The sequence below is a fragment of the Mesoplodon bidens genome, assembly GCF_964165515.1.
Source record: "Mesoplodon bidens genome assembly, chromosome: 9".
NCBI lineage: Eukaryota > Metazoa > Chordata > Mammalia > Artiodactyla > Ziphiidae > Mesoplodon > Mesoplodon bidens.
The window spans coordinates 102,849,066-102,868,845 of NC_138166.1; the positions used below are offsets into that span (position 1 = coordinate 102,849,066).

Below are 19,780 nucleotides of genomic sequence, written 5' to 3' on the forward strand. Positions count from 1 at the left end.
CTTGGTTCACGCTCACCACTATCTGCTTTGTTTCATTTCTGAGCACACGAAAAATACAATTCCCAACTCTCGTGCAGGTGGCTGGCACCACAGGACTAATTCTGGCCAGCGGGACCTGAGCAGAGATGCAGATTCCCTCTACAAGGAAGCATGAGCCCTCTGGTCCCAGCTTCAGGAACTGCAAGCCTTACGTGGAGAAGACAGAGAAGCACAGTGAAAACAGCTGAATCTCTGAGTCATTGTGTTGCCCACAGGAGACTCTGAGGAAATTAAAATGAAAACCTTGGCTGTGCTGAACTACTCTTTTGGCAATAATCTGTAACCATAACAAAGCTTCAGATTCTAATCCTGCGTCAGCCATTAACAAGATAACGTGGACATTAATCCTTTGTCCGTTGCTTCATTTGCAAATATTTTCTCCCATTCTGAGGGCTGTCTTTTGGTCTTGTTTATGGTTTCCTTTGCTGTGCAAAAACTTGGAAGTTTCATTAGGTCCCATGTGTTTATTTTTGTTTTTATTTCCATTTCTCTAGGAGGTGGGTCAAAAAGGATCTTGCTGTGATTTATGTCATAGAGTGTTCTGCCTATGGTTTCCTCTAAGAGTTTGATAGATTCTGGCCTTACATTTAGGTCTTTAATCCATTTTGAGCTTATTTTTGTGTATTGTATGGTGTTAGGGAGTGATCTAATCTCATACTTTTACCTGTACCTGTCCAGTTTTCCCAGCACCATTTATTGAAGAGGCTGTCCTTTCTCCACTGTACATTCCTGCCTCCTTTATCAAAGATAAGGTGACCATATGTGTGTGGGTTTATCTCTGGGCTTTCTATCAAAATTTACAAGCAGCTCATGCAGCTCAATAACAAAAAAACAAACAACCCAATCCAAAAATGGGCAGAAGACCTAAATAGACATTTCTCCAAAGAAGATCTACAGATTGCCAACAAACACATGAGAGAATGCTCAACATCATTAATCATTAGAGAAATGCAAATCAAAACTACAATGAGGTATCACCTCACACCAGTCAGAATGGCCATCATCAAAAAATCTAGAAACAATAAATGCTGGAGAGGGTGTGGAGAAAAGGGAACACTCTTGTACTGCTGGTGGGAATGTGAATTGGTACAGCCACTATGGAGAACAGTATGGAGGTTCCTTAAAAAACTACAAATAGAACTACCATATGACCCAGCAATCCCACTACTGGGCATATACCCTGAGAAAACCGTACTTTAAAAAGAGTCATGTACCAAAATGTTCATTTCAGCTCTATTTACAATAGCCCAGAGATGGAAACAACCTAAGTGTCCATCATCGGATGAATGGATAAAGAAGATGTGGCACATATATACAATGGAATAATACTCAGCCATAAAAAGAAACGAAATTGAGCTATTTGTAATGAGGTGGATGGACCTAGAGTCTGTCATACAGAGTGAAGTAAGTCAGAAAGAGAAAGACAAATACCGTATGCTAACACACATATATGGAATTTAAGAAAAAATAAAAATGTCATGAAGAACCTAGGGGTAAGACAGGAATAAAGACACAGACCTACTAGAGCATGGACCTGAGGATATGGGGAGGGGGAAGGGTAAGCTGTGACAAAGTGAGAGAGTGGCATGGACATATATACACTACCAAACGTAAAATAGATAGCTAGTGGGAAGCAGCCGCATAGCACAGGGAGATCAGCTTGGTGCTTTGTGACCACCTAGAGGGGTGGGATAGGGAGGGTGGGAGGGAGGGAGGGAGACGCAAGAGGGAAGAGATATGGGAACATATGTATATGTATAACTGATTCACTTTGTTACAAAGCAGAAACTAACACACCATTGTAAAGCAATTACACTCCAATAAAGATGTAAAAAAAAAAAAAAGGATAACGTGGACAAATGATGTCTACAGCCTCTGAGGGAGAAGGAATTTGTCTGACAACCTGTCAGACAAAAAAAAAACAAAATCATTAACCGGACTAGCAGTCCAGCCAGATCCACCACTATCAAAAGAAAGGGCCTCAATGACTATTTTCTTCTTTTTCCTTTTTTTTTTTTTTTTTTTGCGGTACGCGGGCCTCTCACTGTTGTGGCCTCTCCCGCTGTGGAGCACAGGCTCCGGACGCGCAGGCTCAGCGGCCATGGCTCACGGGCCCAGCGGCTCCGCGGCATGTGGGATCCTCCCGGACCAGGGCACGAACCCGTGTCCCCCGCATCGGCAGGCGGACTCTCAACCACTGCGCCACCCGGGAAGCCCTCAATGACTATTTTTTTCAAAGTGGAATAATTCATTTATTTCCCTAAAAAGTACATACCATTAGAGCAAATTTTTATGTCTCTGCACTGAAATATTTCAGTTCTCCCGGTAGGCATAGTGACAATTACTTTAAGAGATGCAAGTTCTTTCAGTTTAAGGTCATATTTGAGCTATACCTGTATCTACATGTATCTATATGTGTATCTATACACATACACACACACACCATCAATACCATAATTTGACATAAATTCCTGAGGAATTAATGTATTGGAGTCAATACATTAGGGCGTCTGCTAAGTGTGCAGAGACTGAGCCTGTGTCTCGGTCTGAAGAAGAGGGGCCGGAGAGTGATGGCCAGAATGGATGAAGGAAACTGTTCCAAGTGTGGGAAGCAGCAGCCTGCAATGCAGAATGGGGGAAGGGAAGGTATGGGGGGCCAGTCAGAGAGAACACAAGAGCTGGCAGATCTAACGGGCAAAGAAATACAGTGGATGATGAAAAGCCAGTCAAGAGAAACAAAGTGCCAATACTCAATGTCACTTTGCTGAACTCACCTGGCATGATTACAACATCAAATTAAAATAATAAGACCTAGAGAATGAACTTTGTCATACAAATATCTTATACAGTTTGGAAATAATAATTTGGTACCCTGAATGACCATACACCATCAATTCAAAAGGCACCCATATATTTTCAGGGGTGCCATATAATCAGACCAATACCAATGAATTATGATTTGGGATTTTATTTGTCAAGGAAAAAGGCAAATAGGAAGGGATTCACTTCATCACTGTTGCATGGATTATTGGGGGCAAGGAAATGGAAGAGATCATGATTTCCCAAGTTTTCCTAATATTATGTCACCTCTGCAAATGTCAAAACCATTCACATAACCCTTATTGGGTAATAGATGAACGGGTGGCATATACTGACTAAGAAATGGATACCAATTCCTTCAACACTGCTATTCATACCAGCTTCTAAATACATCTCAAGTACAGTTGTGCATAGTAGGTGAGTAAACGGCTTTCCCTATCCAGACTCCAGACACTCACATTGCAAGGAATCTACACATCCTTAGCTCTGTGTCCTGGAATTTCCAGCTTGCTTTGCCAGCATCTGCGCTGGTGAAAGACAGCTACCTGGTCAACTTATTTTGTATCAATTATGTGGAATGATTCCTTTCATAACACAGAGCACCAATCTATAACTCTGAAGTTCACAGTCATTATCCAAAGTAACCTTCCACTCCTGCCTCTGCCTCGTGCGAGAGGTGAACTGATTTCTCTCCCTCCTATGAAACGTGAGTGTGCTGGGCTACATCCCCTCTGAAACCTCTTGTAGTTCTAATTATTCTGTGATTTTAAAACATGATAAAACTGAACTAAGGCTATGGCTGTTAGGTTGTACTTCCTAATGTGTCTTAGTTTGGGGCCCCCTAGAAATAGACTCTAAATCAAGGCTTATGGGGCACCAGTAGTTAAGTTGGAAGATGATTCCAGACACACCACCAGGAGAGTGGGGAATTGAGGTGTGTTGGCCCTGTCCCTCAAGAAAGAGACTCCACATTGGTGTTAAACATGAAAAAACTTGATGAGGGAAAACACTTGTGTGAAGGAAAATAGAGAGGGTGGCCTGGAAGCTCCCAGACCACAGTGCAAGTCTGATCCCAGTGCAGGAGAGAAGCTCAGGTGCCTTTTTGGGTCCATGGATATTCTTCAGAGAGTCTTTGAATGAAAGTTGGTCATCAGCGAGGTCTCCGATCTCCCAAGAGATGTTACTGTCTCCGCCACACTCTGTTCCTGGCTGGGAGGAGGGAGGCTGGATGTTGCACAACTGCCATGACAGATTCCAAAGCATAACAGCTGGGGCCTCAGCCAGCTGTTGTCTCTCCCTGCAGTTGGAGGTTGGCCAGGGCTTTCTCAAGGCTACCACATAAGCCACGGAAGCGACCCAGTAGGGGTGCATTGTTAATCAACTTTCCACATGGGCAATGGGGACTGTGAGAGACAGAGTAATCTTATCCCAGGTTGAGGGCTGGGGTATTCATCTTCCAAGCCCCATTGTTGAGTTGGTTAGGATTGCTGGCAGGGGCATGAAATCCATGGCACTTCTAGCCTGCCACACACCAATCAGAGTGCAGAAAAAGCCCTCAGACAATTGATACAGGCACTTGCCATTGGAAGTCAGGCTGGTAGGGACAGAAATGGCCAACTGGATATGGGCAGGGTCCCAACAGAGCCTGTGCCACTGCTAGAGTCACGTGGCAGTAGAGATCCACCAGCCCCATGCTGGATGCCTCTCTCCAGCATCAAGGCCACGTAGAACGACCTTGTAAAGATAGCTCATGGTCAGGATTTGCTATGTGTGAAAGCTTTAACAAAGTGAAAATACCTACTCCTCGCTGCTGACTTTTTTGTTGTTGTTGCAGTACGCGGGCCTCTCACTGTTGCGGCCTCTCCCGTTGCGGAGCACAGGCTCTAGATGTGTGGGCTTCAGTAGTTGTGGCACAAGGGGGTCAGTAGTTGTGGCACACGGGCTTAGTTGCTCCTCAGCATGTGGGATCTTCCCGGACCAGGGCTCGAACATGTGTCCCCTGCGTTGGCAGGCAGATTCTCAACCACTGTGACACCAGGGAAGTCCCCCACCATGAGCTTTTAACAGCCTTTTTTTTCTTTCTTTATGAAATAAATTGAACAGACTATTTAAAAGTCAAATAATCAGGCCATCATATGGAAGACCCAATAGACTTGAAGTAAGGAAACAAGGTACAAGACAGTTAAGTTTCAAATAAGAGCAGAGCTAGCATTGCAAGAAGCCCTAGTGAGTCAAGGGAGCCAGGGTGGGCACACTCTAGGGACAGGTAATGGGTATGATGACATGAGTCTCTCACTGAAGAAGAATAGATTCTGTAGAACAGGGTGTTTAGAACAGACTTCTAATTGGTGGTCATTGTTTGCAAAATGCAGACTTGGACTACTTCACAGCCTGGGGTTATATAACCAACTCGTTTTAATAAGGGCTGAAAGTGCCAAAGCAATCAACATGACAAATTCTTCTGGACTGACTTGCAAAGGAATAGATGACGTACCTGCAAATATATGAATACCCATCATAGCTCCTAGGAGGATAGAGCTTTCACACTATGTGCCAGAAATTTTCTCTTGGCATTACAGAATTTAGGAGCATTCCAGAATTGCCCCAGATGCCACAGTGACCAATATGTGCTCGGTATCAGTATTCTGCAGAAACATCAGGTCCACAGAGCACCCACTGAAAGTTCAGTAGCTGTTCAATAAATATTAATGAATGTTGATGCTAAATTAATTGTGGAAGTGGTAGGTGGCATCATAGGAAGACTTCTCCTACGCGGAATGTATTTTTCTCAGTCCTGCTTCTAGACTGATGAGAGAGGATGACTTACAGTAAATTCATTTCCCTCTTCTCCCAGATCCAGAGCTAAAGGTGACACAGCCAGCATGTAGTCACACGTTCAAAATGTCCCTGGTTTTTGCTTCTGCCTCCCTCTGCTGTAAAGTCTGGATGCCAGTTTGCATCGCAGGTGGGTAAACTAAAACTATCCCACTTTTTCTGAAAGAGATGATCATAGATAGGAATTTTAATCAAATACAATGCACAACATGTCACCTTATTTTGTTGTTCTGTCATTTGCTTAGCGTGGTGTGAAGAGTGGGCAGCTAAAAGACAGAGATTGGTAAACTTGAAATCTTACCATCAGAAACATGGAATGGCCACTAAAACTTGATGTAAAAACTCCCAGTGTTGGTGGCCTGATAGTGACATTACAGCTCATCCCCTGGAGCAATTAGCAGAAACCCCAGGGCTAGGCCCAGGTTTCCACTCTTCCCTGAGATACTGAGCATCAGCACTTGTCTGTTTTTAAATTCCTAATTCAAGTTATAAAAAAAAGCAAAACAGACAATTGTTAAGCAAGGAAACAGTAGCCGAATGCAGCCAATAATGTGAGGTGGTGTTTCACCTGGTAAAACCTATGTCACATTTGACTCGATCTAGGTACTGATTTCCTGACTCCTGGTAGGAAGCACGTTGAGAAGCGTGGATTGATGGTTCACATTTTACCTTGGAGAACTCCTCTGTTGCCCTCATCTGGGGTGGTCAGTGTTTGCTCCAACTTCAGGGCCGTTGAGAAGATGCCTGGGGGACTTGGAAGACAGCAACTACACTGCAGAGTAGCAGGTACACAGCTCACGGGTGTCCCAGTGATGGGGGCGGGTCTGGGGAGTGGGCAGCAATGGAGGAAAGGAAACAACTGGGAAACTTCTGCCTGTATCCTTATTTTCTTCCTCAAGCCCGACACAGTGTGATCTTGTGTATAGTGTTGCTTATTCAGGACTGAAAAATGGATCACTAATGAATACGGCCAGATCTGTAAGCTCCAAATTTTACTGTCCCCAAAGTACGATTCATTAGTAAAGCTGGCCACACTACAGTGAATTTTCCAACCTTCAAATTAATCATTAAAAAAATAGTGGTGTGCACTTATATGTGGAATCTAAAATACGACACAAATGAACTTATGTATGAAACAGAAACAGACTCACAGACATAGAGAACAGACTTGTGGTTGCTAAAGAGGGTGGGAGTCGGGGAGGGATGGACTGGGAGTTTGGGATTAGCAGATGCAAACTATTATATAGAGAATGGATAAACAACAAGGTCCTATTGTATAGGAACTATATTCAATATCCTGTGATAAACCATAATGGAAAAGAATACAAAAAAGAATATATGTATAACTGAGTCACTTTGCTGTACAGCAGAAATTAACACTACATTGTAAATCAACTATACTTTAATAAGATTAAGAAAAATAGTGATGTGGGTTATAGAAGGTGGCTTCTGAAATGCCTCCCAAGGATTCCATTGGATCCTATGCTTAGTGATAGCATAGTCTGCAGTTATGCTGAAAACAGAAGAGGTTTTCTAATGTTACCTAATAAACTTGGTTATTTAACTAAAGGGACTTCTGAGCACTGTAAAAGTTACCATCTGGGTTTTCCTTGCTGCTTATAGTATAATATGAGAGAAGGAGAGATGAAGTGAGGTAAGAATTTTAAACAGGGCTTCCCTGGTGGCCCAGTGGTTGGGAGTCTGCCTGCCAATGCAAGGGACACGGATTCGAGCCCTGGTCCGGGAAGATCCCACATGTTGCGGAGCAACTAGGCTCGTGCACCACAACTGCTGAGCCTGTGCTCTAGAGCCTGCGAGCCACAACTACTGAGCCCACGTGCCACAACTGCTGGGGCCCGCGCTCTGGAGCTGGTGCTCTGTAACAGGAGAGGTCACCACAGTGAGAGGCCCACACACCGCAACAAAGAGCAGCTCCAACTCGCCGCAGCTAGAGAAAGCCTGTGCGCAGCAATAAAGACCCAACGCAGCCAAAAAAAAAAAAAAAAAAAAAAAAGAATATTTAAACAAAAAGACAACAGGAGACCCCAAGACTAAAAAGATACATCAGAGACTTCTGGTTTCAGCCCCAACATGGAGAGAGCTTAGGAGTCATCACTCCCATCCTAACAACAAGGAAAACCTGAATGCACTGAAAATCGATGATGTTTCTTGGACCCAGAAGAGCATGGAGGCGTCAGGGCACTGGGCTTCCCAGGAATCTGCAGAGATGAGTGAATACAGGAAGGTGGGGCTGAGATCTGCTTCCCTGGAGACACAGACCCGGAGGACCCTCCCTCTGGTAATTGTGATGAATTTCTGGAGGCTGAGAGTGGAGCAGTGCGGGGGCGGGAAACTCTGCGGGGGCGGGAAACTCTGCGTGGCCTCAGGGCACCACCCACTTGTAGATTTTACCTCCAGAAAAGAGTGGACTTGAGCATATGTGTTAGTGTGAAGCGCTCCCAGTCGCTCCAGGCAGCCGTAACAATGACCCCTGCCATCTGATGACGCCTACTGCCTTGCTAAACCCCTTCTACACATCAATATTTCGGAGCCAGTTTCTTTACCCAGAACACAGCACGGTAACACCTACCTCAGAGCTGTAAAATCAATGAGAGAAATAATTTGCCCAGAGATGTTCACCAGGGAAAAAGCAAAGCCAAGATTCTAGACCGATACCTGCCTCCACAGCCATGCCAGGTCCACTGCGGTACTCAGATGCCCCAAATGTGCCTTCACATTTGCGGAATAGAAATGTCACGAGTCACCTTTGAATTGTCAGTGGGCAAAAGCGACGGTACATGATAACTTATTTTACAAAACGGAGACGATTCCTGTTTGGACTTGGGTCTATTAAAGAAATGACTGAACGTCAGCCAACGCCTGAGACTGAAATCTCCTTTCTACTGTTCTAGGGGCACCATATGGAGATGTGCTTCTGTTAGCAACTCCCTGTGCAGCTCTGGTTCCCACAGGTGAAACCAACTCCGTCCTTCGTTTTACACATGATGAAACTAAGGCTGTGGGACTGGGAAATCGAAACCGAATTATGAGCCTTGACATTTCGATACAGAATATTCAAACGATCACTACCTAGAGAAATCTAGGCAAAACTTCACATTTGGCTAAATAACATGGCTGTATCCTAACGGTCCACTGTTCAGACTTGTGATTCTAACTGTTGCAATGCAATCTTCATGGAGCAGGTGCCCTTTCTTGATTACTTTATTTATTTTTAGTTCCCAAGGGTCAATTTTCCACCTCTACCCGTAGGCTGCCTAATTAGACCACGACTTCCCAGGTGCCAAAGAAAGAAGACGGAGGAGAACATACAAAGAAAAAAATCCTGGGGACATGCAAATACTTCCACGGCAGAAAGAAGTGGATGCACTCTGCTGCCGCCCCCCGCCCCCAGCACGGCCCTGGTTACGCAGATGGGGCCCCGCAGACCGCCGCCCCGTGCAGCGCCTGCCCCGGGAGCAGGATGCCTTCCTCCTCAGCTGTAGCTGGTGGGGACTCTGCCGAGGAGCCTGGGTACCGTCCCAGCTCGTTCTCCGCCCCCTCCACTGCCTCGCCTTCCCTGTGCAGTGGAGCCCGGCAGAGCCTCGCGTGCCACCTCCCGACCATCCCGGGAAGATTTGGCGGCTCGAGCCGGGGCACGAGCTGCAGGCGAGAGCGGGCGCCCGCTCCTCCAAGAGGCCCTGCTCAATTCAGCCGTGCCGGCCGGCTGGGCTGCCTGGTCCGCACGGACTGCGGCTCCAGGCGCGGCGCTGGAGGGCGTGGAGGGGTGTGCGAAGGTCGGTGCTGGAGGCCCGCGCGAGCCCGTGCGCTACGCGCCCTGCAGTCGCAGCTCCGCCCGGGAGGGGGCGGGGGGCACGGGCTTCTCGTGCTTCCGCGGCTTTCCCCACCCCTTACTCGGGGGGAAGAGCTCAGTCCTGCCGCTCCCACCCTCCCCGTACACTTACCTCCTCGCCCCACCTCGGAGCTCCTTTTGGACTTGCTCGCGCTTCTGGTCTGGAGAGTCCTGGACTATTTCCCGGGAAGGCAGCCCTGGGCCGAGCGCCCTCGGAGCCGCCGGCGCCGGCCGGGCTCCCTCCGGGTCCCAGCAGCTGCTTCTCCTTCTTCGGCTCGGGCTGCAGGGCTTAGCATCCCTGGGCGGGGGGCCCCACGGAAACCTGCCGCGTGGGGACGCCGCCCGGACGTGGCTGCACAGGGAGGACCCCCCCTCGCCTCCGGGAGACGCGCACCTTGCCATCCTCCACGCGCCAAGGAACTTTTAAAGGTGGAGAATCGGCCTCCAACTTCCTCCGGACATGAATCAGACAGCGGGAGCCTCCAATAACGTCAGATGTCCCCCGGGGAAAGGCCACAAGGTAAGGGACCCGCGACGGAGGGGCTGGTGCGGGAACCTGGAGAGCAGGTGGCGGCGGCAGTTTGCGGGCGAGTGGACAGGCGCTGGTTTGCGTATTCCGAGCCGCCGGCCCCTCCTCAGCCGGGGAGAGGGCCCTTTTGAGTCCTGTCGGTGAACCGGGCGCGGGGGTTTGTGAGAACAGGTGGTGTTTAATCGACCCAAAGCCAACGCCAGGCTCTGCAGGTGCACCTGCTCTGGGCTGCCCGGGGCTCGGCCGGCTTGCTGGCAGACGCAGCTGTTTCCAGGGATTGCCGCGTTTCGGGGAGGGCGAGAGGTCAGCCGGGGGGAGGCAGGGCCTCTCGGAATCAGCCCGTGACCCCTTGGCTGGCGCTTCCATTAAGGGCTTCCCGGGAAGCGTTCTGGGCTCTGCCCGGGGCGCACGCTCTTGTCGGTGTCACGGACACGTGCGTAATTAACTTTAATGGGCCGCTGCGTGCCTGGAATGATTCCCAGGAAATTACTGAGGTTCTGAGGAAAGAGGTGCGGGCAGCGGCCCTCTGAGGAGCAGTTCTGAGAAGGTCTCCGGTGGCCCAGAGCGGGAGGGACATGCCCAGGGAAGCGTCTCTGTCCGCACGCAGAGAAGCAGATCCCCACGTTGGTCTCGGTTCCACGGCGATCTCGTGCGCGGCACAGCCTTGCTTGGCCATGGTCAGTTGTTCTCTTCTCTGCCTCACCTGTCTGTTCTCACCTGGTAGTGGTTAGTTTGCGAGGAAATTCCTTAACTGGGTTACACAGGGAAGCTGTGCAGCCGTGCATGTATCAATGTGCTTTAAAAATATCTTAAGAGTATTTCTAATTTTTTTTTAACTGAAAGAAGGCAAGTACTTTGGATCTTAGATTTGATGTGTAGCCTGAATCTGTGCTCTGAGCTTTTTGTCTTGTGTTTGCTACGCCTGTTTTTGCTTCTACCTTTTTTATATGCAGAGAAGCATATGTGTTTATTAGCATGTTATTAACAGATTGTTCTCATTAATACCTATTTGTTGGCTGTTGGACATATGTGGAGCTGAAGTTAGTAATGGTATTAGATTCGTTTGGTGGGTAAGCGAACTCCTGGTCTGTTATGTAACAGAAGGAATCAGGACTGAATACTTTTATTTCAATTAAGTGATAACCAGCGTTTTCTACTCCATTCAGGCCTGAGTGAAATATTTGAATCAGCAACTCATGTCTTGATCTCTGTTCTCATTAACTATGGTTCGAGTAGTTACACTTTTCACATTTACTTTATTTAATATCCTTAAGAGATGTCTTTTTAATATGGGGTAGCTGATATTATAAGTCTTTAAAGATAATAGAGTTTCACTCATCAGTGAGTATGTAGTAGAGACATTCAGAAGATCATTCAGTAATTTCTTTTTTAAACTGCCTTCTGTTCCGATGGTAAAGTGGCTTCTTGGCAATACTGCAGGGTACTGACACCAATAAAACTTCCCGGGAAGTGTTCAAACACACAGCAACAATTTAGAATGTCCTAGAAAACCTTTAGTCATGAGTTAGGGATCACCCTGTGCCTCTAGCCGGTGCCCACCAAATGCTTGGTCCATTGAATGGTATTACTTCAATAAACAGTCATCATCAGGCACTTATTTAGCAAACATTGTAAACTCCTACTAAGTTCCAAGAACCCGAATACAAATCTGCAGATTGCTTTGACTCTCTAGAACACAGCTCTAGTCATACCCACCCTTCATGCTTTAAAATCATTGATGGTCCCCATAGCCTAAAGGGAGGTTATGATTATCCATCTGCTGGGAGAAAAAAATTCCAATCCCCTTCCTCAAAGAAGAATCTAGTTAAGTTGTACTTTGCTTTCGCATTTTGTAAATTGTAGTTGGTAGTTTGTTTTGGAGGTTGCTGCAGAGAGGTGGCAGTGCTGGGATGGAGGGTTAGTGAACGTTCTGGAGAGAATGAGGGGCACGTACTTAACAGTCGACATTGGAAAGTACTGGACAGACCACGTGAGACTTAGGTTTCAATAGTTTTAATAAAGCATCAAACTTAATAATATCAGTTTATTTTATTGTACGTTTGCAGTGTTTTTTTCCATCTTATGTGCTCTTTGGAGGGTTCATGTTGGGACACTTCTTGGCCGGAAGAGCCTCAACCTCTCCAGAAGACGTGTCAGCTGGACTCCCTTTCGTGTTATTAAGTTACTGATTACTGTCACAACCATTTCTGTTTGGCACTTTATTATGATTTGTTCTTGGGCAGACATTCCTTGGGAAACATTTCTTGTCTTCCTCTTTCAGGGTGGCCGCTCAGTGGTTGAGTTTAGCCATCTTGGGATGTGTTATTTGCCTCTGGGTTCCTTCTCAAACATTGACACCCCCAGACTTGGGAAAAGAAAGGTCCTTCTTGTAGCTTCCTTGCTCCTGACTGTGGGGTCATCGGCCATCTGCTAATAGCTGCCAAGGACCACAGAGGGTACCAGTCCAACTGTCATCCCTGGTGTGGGCAGGAGCCACTGGTCCTGAGGAGGTAGCTCCAGAGTGACAGCCACCTGGCACTGGGAAAGTAACATGTCCCCATGGGATCCTGCAGTCTCCCCTACCCCGTGTCAGTCTGGTGCTGAGCGCAGTAAGCATATCCTTCAAGCTACAGATACTTGCAAGAGGGCGTAACAGCTGGGTGCAGCCCACAGACCAGTGGAGCAGCTTACCTGGGGCAACTCCACAGGGGTGGGCTCGGCGCCCTCCAGGGCTTACTGACTTCTGCCAGCTCTGGTCTGACATTGAGACTTTCTGGAAACTCACTAAGTGCCTTACTCTCTTGCTTTCTTTTTTTAAAAAAAAAGATACAAAATGAATGGTATACACTTCATGCTACTAGTTACATAGAAATACGCATGTGAAGCGAAAAGACAGTAAGGAAATATACCACATGTTAACGCTGATGAGCTCAGAATTAGGAGACAGAGTGATTCTTATTTTGACTATACTTTCCACTTAAATCTTCCATAGTTACAATATATTGTAGGGTTTTGTAGGGTTTTTTTAAATGAATATATTTTGCAATAATATTGCTAAACAATGTGAACGTTTAAAATTTTGGTTTGGAAAACTTACATACCATTGTAGAAGGAATTTATTAAAATCCAATATAACCTTTATAGAAAGAAGAGCTGCAGTTTTATTATTTATACAAGATGTTTGCATTTCTTTTTCATAGTCTAAAAGATGCTGAAGTCTTCTGTGGTAAAAGGTGGGGTTACTGACACATCTCAGTATTGCAGAATGGACAACTTAAACTTTAATGTGTAGTCGCTCAACTGTATTCCAAAATTATGCTGTAATTTGTTAAAAAATTTTTTTTTCCTTATGTTAACTTCTTACTTCACTGGTGCTAATTACCAATCCTTTTCTTCACTGCTTTTTGAAACATAAGAGTAGTGGTACATAGAAGTGACTGCTACTGATGTGGGGTGAGCATATTCAGGCCTGCAGGGTAGCCTCACATTCTGTTTTCTGATCTCGCCAAAGTATTAAAATTTCAATGTCATGCATATTGAGAGGAAAATAAATTTTATATTTAAAACATTTTGACTGATAAACTAGATACAATATCGTATCTAAAGCTCTAATTTTGATTGCTTTATGTTGGGCATTTTTATAGTTGTTGGGGGAAATCAAGAGGACATGACTGCTGGTTGACCTGTGAGCTGGACCAGGGCAGTTGGAGGCTCCTCCCCCCCGCCCCCCCCCCGCCCCCCCGTCCTTGGAAGCTGCATCTGCCTACTGTTCCCACAGTGGGAGCTGTTCCAAGGACGTAGCCTTGAGAGAGTGAGCTGCTGTTGAGACCACCTGGCCTGAATACGTGACTGAACCCAGTTAAAGCCTATCTATAAACTTGGAGATTCTGGGGGGCGGGTAAGGAGATCTGTGCGTCTTGGGGCCACCCGAGATCTAAGTCCCCTTGCTTATTAAAACTGCCACCTGCCAGTCTGGAGTGGTCTCTCCTTGCCCTCCACATGTGGGGGCAGGTTTCAGATTATACCCTGAAGCTCCTGAGGTTTTGAACCAGAAATAATCCAAGTGGTAAAAGTTTCTTTTTGATGAACTTAGCTTCTTTCTTCCTATTCACTTCTGCTTTCTACTTCTAGTGCTTATTTCACCACGAGACAGGGATGGCAAAGATATGGCCTATGGGTTCAATTCAGGTTGGGTCTCTGTCATTTTCCCTTCAGGGCATTAAAAACAAAAGACTCTGTCAGCAGAAAGCATTTTGGTTCAACAGGAATGCATTTTGTGAAATAATACTAGTTAGACCCACCTGCATTTTTACTTTGCCTTTATTCTTAAAGGTATTTTTTTCCCGTTAGAGAATTCTGAGTTGATAAGATCTTGGTTTCTCTTTCAGCACATTTTTTTTTAAACATCTTTATTAGAGTATAATTGCTTTACAATGGTGTGTTAGTTTCTCCTTTATAACAATGTGAATCACCTATACATATACATATATCCCCGTATCTCCTCCCTCTTGCATCTCCCTCCCACAGTCCCTATCCCACCCCTCTAGGTGGTCACAAAGCACCCAGCTGATCTCCCTGTGCTACGCGGCTGCTTCCCACTAGCTGTTTTACATTTAGTCGTGTGTATATGTCCATGCCGCTCTCTCACTTCATCCCAGCTTCCCCCACCCCGTGTCCTCAAGTCCATTCTCTACGTCCGCATCTTCCTGTCCTGCCCCTAAGTTCTTCAGAGCCCTTTTTTTTTTAGATTCCATATATATGTGTTAGCATCTTTCAGCACTTTTATTCTATTTTTTTAAATTTTATTTATTTTTTTATACAGCAGGTTCTTATTAGGTACCCATTTCATACATAATAGTATATATATGTCAATCCCAATCTCCCAGTTCATCCCACCACCACCCCCTTTCCCCCCTTGGTGTCCATACATTTGTTCTCTACACCTGTGTCTCTATTTCTGCAGCACTTTAAAGGTGGCATTCCACTGAATTCTGGTCTCAGTTTTTTCTACTGAGAAGTGAATAGTCATTTGCTACACTGGTCCCTGTGTGTAATGTGACATTTTTTTCTATATACTGTCAAGATCTTCTCTCTGGTTTTCATTGTTTGAATGTTACATGCCCGGGCATGGTTCTCTTCCTGTGTATCCTGCTAGGGGTTCAAAGCTCATCTTGAAGCTTTAAATTCACCACATTTGGGAATTTTGTGGCCATTATCTCTCCCAGTGTTTTCTCCTGTCCTATTCTCAATTTGTTGAGATGACAATTATACATATGTTAGGCACTTTATATCATTTTGCAGATCTTCATTTTCCTCTCTCTTCTTCAGATACAGTCATTTCTATGGCTTAGTTTTCACATTTTGTGCTCTGTCTTCTGCATTCTACTCTTGGCAACTTCAGTGGTTTACTTCAGATGTTGTATTCTTAATTCCAGGTTTCCTACTTTGTTCTATTTTCCCTGCTTAGATTTGCTGTCTTTCATTCGTTGTGTGAGCCCCATTTTCCTTTAATTCATGGCCCTCATTAGTAATCGCCACTTTTAAAATCCTTGCCTTCTAGCATCTGGGTCGTTTGGGGACTGATCTGTGTTGATTGTGCTTCTTTGTTGAGAATGGGTCGCGTTTTCATATTTCTTTGTATGTTGAGTAATTTTGAATTTTATCCTTGACATTGTGAATGTTGGGTGGAGACTGGTTTCTGTTGATTCTCACTAAGGTAGGCAGTTAAGTAAACAGCAACTTATATGTAATTGTGTTCTTTTATCCTTATCTAGATCACCTTGAATTTCCCCAGTATTTGCATGGCTCGGGGCAACCAGGGATCTGAGCAGCATTTATACACAGAATTTGAGGCTCTCCTACTGTTTTTTTTTTTTTAGCTCTAGAAATCCCCCCTCACTTTCTAGCTGAAGCAGCTACCTCAAACCCTGTCCTCTACAAAATCTGCTCACTTTGGGTTGCTCTCTAGGGCTTTCAGATTATCAATTTGTTTTGCATTTTGAAAATTATATGTGTGAAGCTGGTTTGTCATGACCTTAACTCAGCCATTGTTGGGTCTGGGACTCCCCCTGTCTTTCTCACCAATAAATTCAATGCCCAGACTTTAGAATCAGTAGTTTGGGGGACCTCACCTAGTGGAGCCCTGGAATCAGTGGCATCAAGTTTCTATGATAACTCAACAGCCCTCTAGACTTACTCCTAACTTTTTCTAAATCTTTTTTTTTTCTGTCTCAAATTCTTTATTATACATCATGGTTGCACAGTTTGAGGATGGTTAAATACAATTGGTTTTCAATTTTTCTTTGAATATTTTCCAGATTACTACATGCAAGTGACTATGAAAATATTTGGCATTTTAAAAATTTGAAGCTCTGAACAGGCACTTACATGAAGGAAAACATTACCACTCACAGATAACCACACTTAAAATAGATGCTTCAGCACATGGTACATGGTACCTTTCGCCAGTTAAGAAGTTGGTTACTGACCATTTTTCAAAGTGCCATAGTAGTAAAACAGGCTTAAAGAAATGTAATTTGAGTTACTTAGCTTACTCATAAAGTAAGGTTAACTGGCAAGACTTGCACTGAAGTGTATAAAAAAATATTGGTACAAAAACCACTGAACCATAAGTGAAAGTAGTTTCACACAACAGGCTTCGTTTTAGTTCCTACACCCCACATTTAGTGTATTTGAGATCAAGACCCCATGCGTAGCATAAAACCAGATGACTGCAACCTTCTTTTTTAGAGGGTTTGAACATTACTTGAATTTAATGTTTAAAAAATTTAAACAGAGTGGATGAAGAAGTTTACATTTGAGTTTGAACTAGTCAAGATTCCAATTTAACAAACATGAAATTGTCCAGATCTGGGTAACTACATACTTCACCTGTTCTCCTGAGTCCCCCATCCTCAAATTTTCCCCTGAAAAGGGAAGAGAATATTTGCCAGAAAATTATATTTGCATATATGTGCTAAAAAGATTCATTAAACCAAAAATTTTTTTTCAAAGTATTTATGGAAAAATTATAGTTTTAACAAACTAAAATGCCAACATAGAGTCAACTCCGCATTGCAGAAAACATACAGTGGTACCTATCAGATAGTAGTAGCAAAATGGTTACTTAATATGGTACCCACCCCCCCAAAAAAGCTGCAATGACATGCCACATAATCTCTTATGGAAAAAAATTTATAATTCACACCACAGAAGACTTCAAAGAGAACAAAATTCAGGAAGCCATGGAATGGTAGACTCAGAGGCACCTACAGTAAAACACTTGTATGCATTTCTCAAACATGTATGGAAAATCATAAATGTAGTTTTCAAAAATATTGAAATGCCATGTTTTAAATCTTTGCAGGATGTACAGGCCACTCAGGTTTTCTAATTTTATTTGAATACAAAATAGTTAATTTTTTGCATGTAGAGAATAAGAGGTAATCATTAGCATGAAAAAGGAGAAGAAAAGAATTTGTAATCAACATTATGCAGAAAGAAAGCAAAATTACAAATACCAGCCTACTCACATGAAAATCTTTAATGTTTATGCTGATGTATAGCTGAGTGCTTATCATTAAATGAAAGTGTGCAGTTAAAAAAGAAAAAAACAGCACGGCAGTTTAAGAAAGTTCCAGTGTTTCAAAGAAAGCATTTTTAAAATATGTATATCCATGAAGAACATTTAGTTATGTCATAAAATAAACTCAGCACTGTAAGATAAAGGAAGACTGTCATAAATGGAGTTTTGGCTTTTTCCCCCGCCCTACATGCTGCAACCATCTTTAACCTGCCGAACTTAAATCTCAACGGATCTAAGAGTTTTTTTTTTCTTTTTTTCTCCTATTCAGTTCACATTTCAGGCTGCTCAGCAGATGCCTGTGATTCTGGCGATTCAACTCTCTGGTGAAAGTTTGTTCTCTGTTTCCTCAGTTTTTCAGGAGCTTTTCTCCACAAAATGATCTCCTGCTGCTTGAAGTACATCCTGTCTTCCTTATCAACAAGGACTAGAATTAAAAAGTACCTTAACGGAAAATTTTTTGTTCACATCTCTCATTGTTGGAGTTGGGTCATATCCCGCTAAAAACAGTCTTACTGGAGTTGATTCGCCTTTTACTGGTGTGCCATCCATTATTTCATATTTAGCGATTGTTTCTGTTTCTGTTGTGGCGCTGGGTCCAATTCCCGTGATCTCTTTTTTAATCAGTTGTAACTCCATATATTGGATTTTTATTCTTACGAATAAGAAGTAAATTTTCCCCACAATCACATCCTTTAAATGATACTTTGATTTATTATATTCAAGTTCTATGTGTAGACAATCTTCAGTGCCCACTTCCATTTTAACAGAGGTGTTGACATCAGGATAGGTAGCAAAAGCTGGTGAACAAGAAGGTCATACATATTCTTTTACGAAGTCTGTCAGTCTTCTTGCTATTGTCACTTTAAGGAAATACCTTAAGCAGACATTGGCACCGATATAAGATTCGCATGGCTTTTCAACTTGCATATATTCAAAATCATAACTTCTGCTCTGAGTCCGTTCTCCAGGTAAGGCTACTTCTTTCATTAGGTTTACAAACCTGTGAGTATTACTCTTGTTATTGAAAAGTTCAGTTTGACCTACAAAGTCAGTTCTGGTTCCTTGGTGCTCTAGCCTCTTTCCAGGCTGCTGAAAGGCTAGGTTTACCTTTCCTGAATCAGATTTTCCATCATCGAAAAGATAGCGTTTTTCTACTTTGCCAACTTCCGTCTTCATTTCCGCCATTTTCCTGGTTTCCCATCATTAAGGACAACATCGATCTCACAAATGGGACCAAAAAATCCAACAAGAAAACCCATTGTCAGTGCTGCCACCGCCGCGTCCCCCCACTTCACTCCTGTTCCTTCAGGAGAACTCCCAGCCCAGGCTCCTAGTTTTCTAAATCTTTAGTACAACAGTTAAGGCTCCTCTGCACGTTGAGACCATATCGAGGAAGGAAAGGCCAGTGGGTGCCACTCTCCCGATATTGCTTTACCCTCCTACCTTCCCCTCCCCAGGACTCTTTAAAAATCTCTGTGAACCACTCTTCTTGTTGATTCTCAGTCTTTTTTCATATCTTCTTTTGTCACTTTTTCCTCTCCGTCTCTCTCTTTTTTTCCCCAATGTATGTTCTCCAAAATTCACATTCTGATAAATGATAACTTGTTAAATCGAAAGGTTTTCATTTGTCCCTTTTTCCCCCTTTCACAAAAAACAGAAGCCAATGTCATGATCTCCCTTCTCCAAGATAACTCATTTCCCACTCTTTGCTGCTCCTTCCTGTTTAGACCTGCAGAGCTTCGCTTCATGAGCCATTTCACCCACTTTCCAAACTTGTCCTCAGTCTGCACTTTTTCCTTTTGGAATTAAGCACCTCCTCCTCCTTTTCACGGGTTAAAGGATTTCCCCACCGGATTTGGGGACACAGCTTAATCACGGACTTCCTCTCCTTAGGAAGCCTTCCTAGTGGTTAGATCAGCCGTGACTCACAAGCTGCTCTGGGCATCACAGACACACACGAGGCTTGTGAATTGTGATTTATCGCCGTCATAACGTGGGTCACATCCTGCCTTTTCTCCTCCCTCACACATTCTGGCCTGGGAGTGAGCACATCACAGCCACCATCCCTGGCCTGGGAGTGAGCACATCACAGAGCTAGAATTCACCTGAGAAGGTGTCCATC

At 44.3% G+C, this 19,780-nt stretch overlaps 1 protein-coding gene and 1 pseudogene across 2 annotated transcripts in view; one reads left to right on the forward strand and one right to left on the reverse strand.

Moving 5' to 3' along the window:
* Window positions 1-9,873: 9,873 nt before the first annotated feature.
* The window catches only part of DPP6 (dipeptidyl peptidase like 6), a gene marked incomplete at both ends in the record, with an annotated part of 1,069,187 nt that continues 1,059,280 nt past the window's right edge, over window positions 9,874-19,780 (forward strand). The window contains one exon of the mRNA XM_081243456.1: window positions 9,874-10,064. Within this exon, the coding sequence (XP_081099582.1) occupies window positions 10,005-10,064 (60 nt within the window). The remainder of the gene's footprint in view (window positions 10,065-19,780) is intronic.
* On the reverse strand, window positions 17,798-18,917 carry LOC308623080 (vacuolar protein sorting-associated protein 26A-like; annotated as a pseudogene). The gene has a single exon. The product of its transcript is annotated as a vacuolar protein sorting-associated protein 26A-like (transcript).